The 12,473-nt window shown below is 36.2% G+C and overlaps 1 protein-coding gene across 3 annotated transcripts in view; it reads left to right on the top strand.

The window, feature by feature from the left end:
* Nucleotides 1-1,209: 1,209 nt before the first annotated feature.
* The window catches only part of STPG2 (sperm tail PG-rich repeat containing 2), a 45,984-nt gene continuing 34,720 nt past the window's right edge, over nucleotides 1,210-12,473 (top strand). For all 3 annotated transcript variants that reach the window (XM_037743431.1, XM_017542429.2, XM_037743430.1), the window contains exons 1-2: nucleotides 1,210-1,666; nucleotides 11,427-11,539. In XM_037743431.1, coding sequence (XP_037599359.1) covers nucleotides 1,558-1,666; nucleotides 11,427-11,539 — 222 coding nt within the window. In that variant the 5' untranslated portion in view covers nucleotides 1,210-1,557. The remainder of the gene's footprint in view (nucleotides 1,667-11,426; nucleotides 11,540-12,473) is intronic.

Below are 12,473 nucleotides of genomic sequence, written 5' to 3'. Positions count from 1 at the left end.
TTTATCAACTCTTATTTTGGATTATTCGTCTCTTTTCCCATTAGAGAACACCTGAGGACAGGGACTTTCTTATGCCTTTGTATCCTCATAACTTAGCAGGGTATGGAACCTATAGTATAAACCAATTCGAGTTTTTTAAGTGAATAAATAATTTAGCTAGCTATTGAACAGAAAAAAAGGTATTACAGATACATCCTTGGGAAGCATATAGCCTTGCAAGGAGAGGGTCCCTACATGCATGGCACAATTAAGCCACAGTAAATGTTGCACAGAATTGAGTGGCAAATCGTGTATGTACTACAGAGTATGAAAACTATAAAATCTTGTAGCAGGGAAAAATTAAAGTACTGTAGATCATTTGGAGGCAAGGTATGAACAAGGTAGGATTTGTCTAAGCCTTTGAGGATATTTAGAATCTGGACAGAATTCTTGCTGGAAAAAACAGCCGGGGAGAAGCAGAGTTGGATTCGGACATAGATTCCTTAAGTCCCAAGGACAAGCTAGGCTTCTTTTGCCCAAAGGTTGAGACCCACTGGTTTACTGAGGGTGGACTGGGCTTTTTCAGTGCCCTCGCTTTGCTTTATAAACAGAGATGAATCAATACTGTGGTTGTCTGGCATCCGACAAAAGCTGCTGCTTTCAGTCAAGTGCACGACTTCAGTTGTGAGCTTTTCGCCTCCTTCCCTGGGTTCCCCATTTTTTTTTTCCTTTTTTACCCTTGAGATTTTTTTTTTCTGGGCTCCCCATTTCTTGTCACCGCCCTGACCCGTGGGTTTGTCTTGGCAGTTTGGACTACCTACGGGATAAGATCAGAGGTGCTTTTTCTCTGTGAGTACGAGTGGAGCTGCGGAAGCCGCGGAGAGCTTGTGGAACTCAAGCTCTCTGCTTCATACTACTGCTTTTTTCTTCCCTAGGTTTTGTTGAGTAGGGAAACAAATCAAGGTCAAGTTAGTCCTCACCTTCCTAACGCGTTTTCCAGGGTTCTTCTGTTCTTAAAAAAGTTCGGGACCCAAGTAGTTACCCGGGTCAAAAGGGCTATGAGGTTTGGTCCCGCCTCGTTTAAGGCGCGCAGGGCTCCGGGTGGAGCCAGCTGGGAAAGGCTCGCGGCTCGGTGCGCATGCTCCGAGGGCTCGGCCCGGGAAGGTACCACCACTGCGCTCTCCAGAGACTGCGCCCGCCTCTTCCCCAGGCTTCCGGGCGGGCAGAAGTGGGCGGAGTGAGGGCCGGAAGCACCGGGCGGGAGTCTTCATCCCTAATCCTCAATTTTCGTGGAGTGTACCTGGCAAACTGATGATTTTGTGAGACGTCTAATCTCTAGTCGCTCACCCCTCTACTTTACCACAGGGCTAGAAATCGATTTGAGGAAATCTGCTACCAATGAGCGGGCGGGGAGACAACCCCAACGCTGTTTTCTCTCTTTGCGGAAGCTGTGTCCTGGCCTCCTCAGTGTGGTGTTCGTTTGCTTTTTCTCCACACCTTCTCTAGCCGCCTTGTTTTTATCGTTTTCCGCACCTGCCCTTCCGCACCTTCCCCAGCGCCCCCACTACCCCAAGCACCATGTATGACCGGGCTCCCCGCCTGCTCAAACTGGCTGAAGGTGGCAGCACTGAGGCCCATGTGGGTCCTGGATCCTACCAGGTACCTTTCCTGAAGCAGCAGGCGACAGGTAAGTTGTAGGGAGAGGCCCACCTCCTGTGACAGGCATCCCATCTTCAGCCCGCTCCGCTTCTGTGTGCTTGTGAATTAAACATAGAGCGGAGTAGCACCATTTTGCAAGTGTAACAAAACATGAAGTGGTCAGGGAAAACACTATCATTTTCTTTTACAGGTAAGACTAATGGTATCACTTGTCTCATTTCACGAGGCTGCTGAGCATATGGCTAGAACTTTTGATTATACAATAGTTGTCTACATCCTAATTTTGATTGTAAGTTTAGGTCTAGGATTTTGATTTTGATTTCCTGGCTCTGTTGACTCTATGAGTCTCCAAATCCTGTGCCCTTACCTCCTGCTGTCTCTTTGCTTTGTAATCCTGTCTGCCTCACACCTTTCCTCCCATTAACTGGAGACATTTATTTACTAAGATTTAACTTTTATTTATATTTTGCAGTATTATTTGAAGATAGTTCCGTTTTTTTTTCTCAGATGTTTCTGACCGTCCTCATCTTCTTTTTTAACACACTTCAGGGGAGACCCTCTTCTCCACATTCTGTAACGGAAAGCTATATTTTTGACCAGTGGAGTGGGAAGGATAATTTAATTCATGATTTGCAGCCGGGCACGGTGGCGGCTGTAAATAATTATTTATTTACAGCCGGTTGAGGCAGGAGAATCCCTTTGGGAGGCCGAGGCGGCGGATCATTTGAGGTCAGGATTTCAAGATCAGCCTGGTCAACCAACATGGTGAAACCCCGTCTCTACTAAAAATAGAAAAAAATTAGCCCGGTATTGTGGTGTGTGCCTGTAATCCCAGCTACTCAGGAGGTTGAGGCAGGAGACTTGCTTGAACCTGGAAGGTGGAGTTGCTGTGAGCCGAGATCCTGCCACTGCACTCCAGCCTGGGCAAGAGAGCAAAACTCCATTTCAAAAATAAAAATAATAATTTGCCCTCCTCGTTTGGTTTGCAGTTAGTGACTTAGACAGAACTTTAAATAAATACATCAAATTTGCTTTCTACTTTTTCTATTCTGATTTCTGGAGCTTAATACCATCCAAATGATGGTTTTTCTTAACCTGAATTTCCCCCATACCTACACTATGTATTTTGAAGCAAATGCCAGGATCCTATTATTCTGTTATGTAACTATCAGATAAGGGTTGGTTTAGGTTTCTTGGGGTGGAGAACAAATTTGTCTTCTGTCAGTGTTTGAAATTTTGAATTATACTGCTTCACAGCATCTGATATCACTATTCTTGCAGCTTATTCTATGTCTTTATTTTAATGGAGTTGAGCTACTGTAAGTACTAATTCCCCCAATAATAGTCATAGGTAGCTAACCTATGACACTGTGCAATTCTTAATTTTGACACAACTGACAACTTTCTTCTTGGAAACACTTCTTTCCAAAAGTAACATTTTCTCCTGGTTCTTTTTCCAACTACTGTCTTGGAAGAGTGTCTGGCATGTAGTTGGGACCTAATAAACATTTGTTAAATGCTGAATCAGAGCATCATTTTCTCCCCCTCTCCAAGCAGTCCTTCATGGTCTTTAAATGTTTTTATGCTTCTTGTTGATGAAAAGAGTCAAACTCTGTAAAATATTTTAAGAGATTTATTCTGAGCCAAATATGAGTGACCATGGCCTGTGACACAGCCCTCAAGAGGTCCTGAGAACATTGGCCCAAGGTGGTTGGGGTACAGCTTGGTTTTGTGTGTTTCAGGGAGTCATGAGACATTAATCAAATACACTTAAGAAATACATTGGTTTCTTTCAAAGCGGCACAACTCAAAGTGGGGGCTTCCAGGCTATAGGTAAATTTAAACATTTTCTGGTTGACAATTGGTTGAGTTTATATGAAGACCAGGCATCAAAGGAAATGTTTAGGTTAGGATAAAGGATTGTGGAGACCAAGTTTTATTGTGCCGAGGAAACCATCAGATAGCAGACTTCAGAGAGATAGCAGGTTGTAAAATGCTTCCTACCAGACCTAAAAGGGTGTGTGGTTCTTACTTGATTATATCCTGGATCTGGAAAGAAAGGAAAACAAAGGGGAAAGGGTATTCTCTATAGAATGTAGATTTTTCCCACAAGAGACTTTGCAGGGCAATTTCAAAGTATGGTAAGGAAATATATTTTTGGGTAAAACATTTTGATTTTCTTCCTTGTCTCATAATATTATGCCAGAGTCCGATTGGAAAGTAAACCATGATATATAGGGTTAAATAAAACCCTTCTGATGAGAATTTATTGGTTTGTAGAACATGACTCCCTAGACCTCTTAGATAGGAATTTGGGCAAGGTAAAACAAATCAGAGCTGAGTCCTCATTCTAAACATCTTTAAATGTTTATATACTGTACTTTCCATCCTTTGCTTGTTGCTTTTCTCATATGTACTTTCTCTTTTGTGTCCATAGACCACAATATTCTGATTCTGATGACTCCCAGAAGGAAATCTTTAGAGATATGGGTGATTTATATCTCTAAGATGAGCTTTCTCCTAATCTTTTGGCTTTCAGCACTGTCAGTCACTTTTGTTTATTTTTCTTTTCTTTTTAATTCTTTGTTTGTTGTTGTTGATGTCCTTGAGTCATAACCCATTACTTTTTTGAACATCTCTACCTAGACAGTCTCTGGTATCTGAAGTTTTTGGTGTCTGAGCTCATAATTTTTTCCAGTGGTTCTGGTCCGTTTTTAAAAATTCCTTATTAGTCTATGACAAACTATAAGTTTTGGAATTATTCTAGATTCTTTCTTTCTTTTTTATTTTTCTATTTTTTTATTTTTATTTTTATTTTTTTTCTAGCTTCTTTTCTTCCTGACTACTCCTGTGGATCATTAACAGCTAATGATTCTGTCTTCTCAGTGCCTCTTTGGTTGGTTCCTCTTTTCCATTTAGCAGTCCTTGACTTAGTTCAAGCTCTCATTATTTCTATTTTGAATTAAACTTATAAAATATTACTTGTTTCTCCTTATTTCAGTCTTCAGTCCATCTTCTATCTTGTGGCTAGAGTGGTCCTTCTAAGATTTATTACGTTATTTGTGGGAAAAACCCTCATAACATCAAGGTTAAAATCTAAACTCCTTAACATGGTTCATAATGTTCTTCATGCTATGGGCCTTGCCTCGTCACCCACACCTCCACCTCCACTTGACCTACATTTCAGCAATTTCAACTTTACAGTTTTCCTAAGTTCACGCTCAGTCAACTCTGTGCCTCTGTATCTGCTGATACATTTGCCAGTACACTGTTTTCTTTCTTAACTTGGCTAATTCATATTTCTTTTTTGAGATTCAGCTTAAGTTAAGTTGTTCACTGACTCTACGCTTTCTCAGGTTTTTCTTCTCTGACTCCTTAATGACTTTTATAGTGATTCTGTATTGTAGTTAATGTTAACTTATCTGGCAGCCCCACTAAAACGTGATGGTAATAACCATGATCTTTACTCCATTATTCTTAGTTTTTAGCTGAATACCATAACACATAAGTTAAAAAAACAAACAGTAATCTTGAAATAAAATTAAAATATACTGAGCCACATATAGCATAATTTAAAACTCTTCTTAGAGAGCATTAAGTAGCGTGTGGTAAACCCTTCTTTTACTGTTTTATAGGATGGTGTCTTGATCTATGAGATAAAGTAGGAAATTCCATGCTTCAGAAATTTGAGCAGCTGCATCCTATAAATCTTGGTTTAACAATACTAAGAGATAATATGCTGATAATCAATAGAAGGAACAGGTATCTCTTTAGTGATTTCTCTGCTGGATTCTCTAGAAGATAATTAAAAAGTAGCTGCCATCTCTTTCCTAGGTACATACGACCTCACCTACCTTTAGGACTAGTAATTGGACTATGCAGAAGTGTACAATTATTTCAGCTAAGGGTCAGGTACATTTTGTCAAGTGTGGTGTAAGAAGAACAGATGTAGGGGATTTATACAGCTTACTTGTTACTTTGAATTTCACAAGAGGAAAAGACCTTAGAGCCTTAGATACATATACTCTATTCCCAACCTTCTCCCCTAACTACCACTCTCCCACTGTCCCCTCACAGTAGCCTGCTTGACCAGGCCAGTTTTTCAGGGCATTATCTATCTCTCTACATTTTCCTCAGGAAATTCTTTTTACCTTAATTGAAATTCTATTTCCTTGGCTGTAGGCCATTTTATCAGGGAGAATCTCTTCTACCCAGAACTGCAACCTGAAAGGACAGGACTAAGCTGCTTTTCTTCTTTCATAAGGTGGGTGAGAGTAGATACTCAAATTCCAGATTAGTGAGAGCTATGCCCAATTTTCTCACAATTACCTGAGAAGCAAACATCTCTTATTAAAGTAAGTATTCCCCAAGACAACCAGCCTAGTATTATGTGATAAAATCATACTCCTTTTACTAATGTGACTACTCCTGGCATTATTGTGCTGAGTATTTCATTGTTTTTTGGCTTATTTATATAAGAAATATCAGCTGTGTAGTAGTTATCTCTATTGGTTCGCTATTAGTTAACTAAGCTGGGTGACATGACCCCCTAAAATATTCTTTCCCAGGTTTCCTTTTTGATGGGGATGTGGTTAGCTTTATCTGCCACAGAAGGATTGTCTATGGTCTTGTACCTGTGTCTATGTGTTTATGCCAACAATGATAATTTTATCTTATTAGCCTATCAGAATATAGCTGCATCAGGGAATGCAATCTATATTTTTTAAAGTTTAGATAATATGTATGTGATTGCTGTATATGTTGTTGTCCTGAAGATGAGTATATGTTTCAAAGATCTAGTTACTGCTTTTATGTGAAAAATGAATTTTTCTTTGTTTTGTGGCTGTAGTTGTAGCTATAGAATTTATCCTTTAATCACATACTGTCCACCTTCTTTCTCAGTCATAGACTGACTTTTATTGCTTCTTACCAGTTTGATTTATCTTCCTCTGTTGGTGCCTCAAACTCAATATATCCCAAAGTGAACTCATTTCTTTCTTCTCAAATCTCCTCCTCTATACACTTAATTTCTTCTTTCTGCCAGTTTGATTTATCATTTGTAGTTGGCACTTCACATGTCAATATATCCATATGTACCATATCAAACTCTACCATCTCTAATTTTCCAGAACACTATTCTATATTTTATACTTTAATTTTTGGCAGTGCTTTTTGTAGCGTAATTGTCTAGTTGTCAGGCTTAGTTACTATTTGAGGGCAGGGTTTTATCTTATTCATTATTGTACCCTCACTGCCTGTCGTACATACATGTCTCCCATACATAATAAAACATTCACTGTTACAGAATGGATGACTAGTTTAGAATATCATTTGTTAATTGGTCACCCTCATTATAAACATTAGGCACACAGCTATAAATAAATCAACACGTAAGGTCCTTCTCTCATGGAGTATATCATAAACATTTAAGTTTTTTTGTAGTTTAACTTGTGCTCAATATTTCATATATACTTTTCTTGACAAAAGACTCTATAGAATTAATTTTGGAAAACTTCAATGAAGATTTTATGAGTACCAGCTTTCTTGATTCTCTTTGTTGCCCAATTATTTCATAAGTATATATTCTACCATTAATAATGTCAATACTATGTTGAATAGATGGCTAGTATTTGTTTTTTTTTTTTTAATTTTTGTATGAATTTCAGTACTCTACAACTAATTTTACATTTATTTAGGCAGATTCACTTAGGGGTCCTGCTGTATTCTGATGCCAACTACCTCAGAAGTAACCTGAGTTTCACTTTCTTAGTTTTCATGTTTATCACACATTACCTTAATGTTCATGTGAACCTAAACTTAAAAAAAAAACACTTTTATTGTGAGATAGAATACTTACATAGAAAATCACATAAAATATAAATATAGACCTTAAAAAGCAGATATTCAAGTTAAAAAATAGATCTGTTATTAGTGGGTACAGGAAAACAAAAAAAAGCAAAAGAAAACAGAAATAGAACATTGCCAAAATTTTCTTTTTGGTGCTTTTTATTTCAGTGTTTCCTTCTTGCCTACAGTTAAGCACTATCCTGATTGTTACAGTAATAACTGCCTTGCTTTTCTTTATGGATTGTTAAATCCTGTTGATGAAATGACCCCTTTATCATTATAAAGTAATATCTTTTATCCCTGTTATTCCTTGTTCTAAAGTCAGCTTTGTCTTATTTTAATATTGGCACTCTAGCTTTTTGGATTCATGGATGCATGTTATAACTTTCCATCTTTTTAATTTCTGTTTTTATGTTTTGAGACAGTTTCTTATAGACAGCATAAAGTTTGGTCTTTTTAATTCAATCTGACAGTCTCTGCCTTTTAACTGAGGTGTTTAGAACTTTATCGTTAATTTCACTACCAGTGTCTTTGGATTTAAATGTACTTTTTTGCTATTTGCTTTCCATTTATCTCATCTGTTCTTTTTCCTTTTTCCCTATTTTGGTTGCAGGAATAAAAGTTTTTAAAAAATAATTCTTTCTTATACCCACATTGGTTTATTTGCTATACCTCTCTGTTTTATTTTTAAGTGGTTATGTAGGGTTTATGATATGTATTTCTAATTTATGATAGTATATCTTCAAATAATGTTGTACCACTTCATATATGGTAAATAAGCCTCATAAAGTCTGCTTCTATTTGTACATGTTACTTCTACATCTGCTATAATGCCTCAATAAATTGAGACTATCTTTGCTGTAAGCAATTGCAGACAGTTCTTGACTTATGATGATTCAACTTACTTTTTTTTTAAATTTTGCACAATGGTATGAAAGCAATATGCATGATCCAACTTACTTTTTAAAAAAATTTTGCACAATGATATGAAAGCAATGTGCATTCAGTAGACACCAAACTTCCAGTACCCATAGAGCCATTCTATTTTTCATTTTCAGTACAATATTCAATAAATTACATGAGATATTCAACATTTTATTATAAAATAGTTTTTATGTTAGGTAATTTTGCCTAACTTTAGGCTAGTGTAAATGTTCTGAGCATGTTAGGGTAGACTAATCTATGCTGTTATAGTTTAGGTATATTACATACAGTTTCAATTTTTAATATTTATTTATATTTTTAATTTTTTTTTGAGATGGACTTTTGCTCTTGTTGCCCAAGCTGGAGTGTAATGGCATGATCTTGGCTCACCGCAACCTCCGCCTCCCAGGTTCAAGCAATTCTCCTGCCTCAGCTTCTCGAGTAGCTGGGATTACAGGCATGCACCACCACACCTGGCTAATTTTTGTATTTTTAATAGAGACAGGGTTTCACCATGTTGGTCAGGCTGGTCTTGAACTTCTGACCTTGTGACCTCCCAAAGTGCTGGGATTACAGGCGTGAGCCACCGCGCCCAGCCAATTTACAATATTTTCTGATTAAGATGATTTTATCGGTAAGTAACTATCACAAGTCAATGAGCATCTGCATTTTTTAAAGGGATTAAGAATTGAGAAAAAATGCATTTTATTAATCCACAAAAATTTGCTGTTAATTCCATCCAGTGTATTTTTCATGTTGTAAATTTGATTTGAATCTTATTTTTATATCTTCTCATGTTCACCTTTTCTCTACCTTGTTGAATATATAAAGAATATTTACAATAGACAGTGTTCTTTTCTGCAGATTCCTCCTTTTCATTTCTTGATCTGTTTCTTTTCATTGACTTTTCTCCTCTTTATAGGTCATATTTTCCTGTGTCTTGAAAATATACTCTCTGGTAATTTGTATGACTCATTTTATATGTAGTTTGAGTGCGTATGTGTGTGTTTTTATATGTGTGTTTGGAATGAAATCTGGTTCTTGTTCTCTGGCTGTTTACCTTGAGTAAGTAGAATGTTTCACTGGTGTCCTGGGTTTCTCAGTCTACCTGACAACTGTTGCCTTTTCAAAATGAACCTTGGCTTATTTTTAAGTATTTCTGGTCTTTTGGTCTTTGTAAATTATTTGAAGGTCAGTCTGCCTTCTTTCCAACCTTTCTCTTCCTTTTACCCTTCCCTTTCGTCTTCCCTCCTTCTCTGCTTTGGGATAGCCAGCTAAACCATCAGTCACTAAATTAACACCTAGAGTTTTAACATCAACCATGAAGTTTTTCGTGATCACCTCAATGTGAATGAGAACTTCTCTTTTTGAATTTTTGAGCATTTGTCTTCCATTATGGCATTAGAGATGCTTTTCTTTAAAATTATTTCAATACTTCTCTTAAAATTATTTCAATACTTTTCTTAATGCTTCAAAATACTACTTTTTTAGAGGTAAGATCTATATTTTGTTCACCTCTTTTATGTTGCCATACTTAACACAAATAAATAATTCTTGACATTGGTTACGTTTTAATACATGTGGGCCTCAAAAGAAACATTTTATTTTAAAGAGAGTATCTTTTATTATTAGTCCAGATTAGCAAGATTTTTATTATATTATCACTATACATTATTACAGTAATAGCACACATTTTCCTTTAGTATACAAGAGTTAGTGTAAAAGTTTTGAGTCTTCACTTGCGTTCTTTAATTACCTATTTATTACCTATTAGAATATAGCTGCTGCTCTATTCTCTCCTATCTCTTCTTTAATATCCACATTGCTTAAACACTAGTAGTTTTTCCTGTAGCTCTTGAATTTTTTAGAATCAGTTTTTTCAGTAGAGTTTTCAAGTTTGTATAATCTTTTGATTACTTGTTGCAAAGAAACTTGTGTCTTAGATTTACAAACCTTTGTTTAGGGTCAGCCAGTCAAGGAATACTGTGTGCCTAGGCAAGGAGACATGACCAATTATCTGCTGTAAACCCACTTTAAATTCTTTCCTCCCCTGTTGGAGGACCAGATAAAGTCTTTGTTGAAGTGATTGATATAGATACAGATTGCTGTTTGATTTGTATGAACATGGAGCCTATGGTAATGGCTTTTAAATTATCAAAATTTGAAAAGTTCTTTTTTCACAGGATTTTGCTTTTTGTTTAACTTTTTAATTTTTTTGTAAAATAAATTATTAAAGTTATTTTTATATGTCTACTCTTTAAACATAGAAATTCTGATCTTTTTAATCTAGGCTGTCTTTACAAGTTTATATATGCTGTTTTCTACAAGTAATATATGCTATTTCAAAATATAAAACAATGGTCTTCTGAGGATGAAAACATTTTTATCAGCTAAATATAACTGACATTTTCATCACCACCAAAAATGATTAGAAGACAAGGAGGTTTTAGTTTGTTTTTTCTTTTCTTTTTTCTGAGATGGAGTTTCACTCTTGTTGCCCAGGCTAGAGTGCAATGGCACCATCTCAGCTCACCAAAACCTCCACCTCCCGGGTTCAAGCAATTCTTCTGCCTCAGACTCCCAAGTAGCTGGGATTACAGGCATGCGCCACCATGCCCTGCTAATTTTGCAATTTTAGTAGAGACGGGGTTTCTCCATGTTGGTCAGGCTGGTCTTGAACTTCTGACCTCAGGTGATCCACCTGCCTTAGCCTCCCAAAGTGCTGGGATTACAGGCATGAGCCACTGTGCCTGGGCTGTTTTTTATTTTCTTTAGGTATTTTGTTGTTGTTCAATAAGTCCAGTTCTTTAAGTTCTTGTATTTAATATATTAATAAATTTCTGATCTTATATAAGATATTTAATAATTTAATAACTTCTCTGACTAGCCGTTAGTTCTGAAAGTAAAGTCTTAACCATTGAGGATACTCATGATTATTTATATTTTGAGTGTTTTTTTTTCTCCCAAATCCTTTGACTCCTATCTTATCTGCTGGTCATATGATTTTATTTTTATAGGTAGTTATGCACCATTTCTTTCTTTGACTGCCAGAGAAAGTACTTTTACCAGTGCCTCTAGCATTGAGAAAGCTATTCCAGGTCCAGGACACTATAATGTTTCAGAAGCCCAGGTAACTGTATAAAGTTACTATAATTGACTTAATAAAATCATGTTTTCTTCCCTGAATAGACCAAATGTCATTTGTTGTATTTTATTTTCTTCTCATATTGTCTTTTACTTTCAATTTGTATTTTATAATTTGAATAATATAAAATAAATGTATTCGATATTGGTCACATGATTCGGTTGGATGTTTTTCAGTATTCAATGTGTTCTATAAGACACACAACATCGTTACATGCTGTATGGTCCTTGAGAATGAGAGAATAGAACTCTTAAATGATTTATGGCCCATAGAAGTTGTACAGATAGTCAAAATGTGTAGAAGAGCAATGGCAGTAGAAGAATTTGTTTTTGTGCCATACTTTAAAGCTATAGCCATTGCCCTTGTCTCATATGTCTTCTATTTCTGCACAGTCTCAGGAGTCTGTGACTGGAATATCTTCAATGGTTCATTCATGTTTAGAAATAGTGGATATAACTCGATATCTTCATAGCCATTAACATAATCTTTTTCCATTTTCACATAAATTTTGCATTTATATGTACTGGCTCCTAGCTGATTCCAGCAGACCTTTAACTCCCCTGTTGGAGGCCCAGATAAAGTCTTTGTTGAAGGACTGATATAGATTCAGATTGTGGTTTGATTTGTCTAATCATGTAGCCTGTGGTAATGAATTTTAAATTATCAAAATTTGAAAAGTTTTTTTTCCACAGGATTTTGCTTTTTGTTCAACTTTTAAATTTTTTTGTAAAATAAATTATTAAACTTATTTTTATATGTCTACTCTTTAAACATAGAAATTCTGATCTTTTAAAAATAGTACTCAAGCAGTAAATTGCCTATTTAAAAACAAAAGTTGACTCAGTTTTTAAAAGAAGACCTCCTTTGTATATTTCTTTCTTTCTTTTTTTTTTTTTTTGAGACAGAGTTTCGCTCTGTT

Source organism: Cebus imitator, unplaced genomic scaffold (assembly GCF_001604975.1).
Source record: "Cebus imitator isolate Cc_AM_T3 unplaced genomic scaffold, Cebus_imitator-1.0 Scaffold144, whole genome shotgun sequence".
Taxonomy (NCBI): Eukaryota; Metazoa; Chordata; class Mammalia; order Primates; family Cebidae; genus Cebus; species Cebus imitator.
This window is presented reverse-complemented; position numbering and strand designations above follow the sequence as displayed.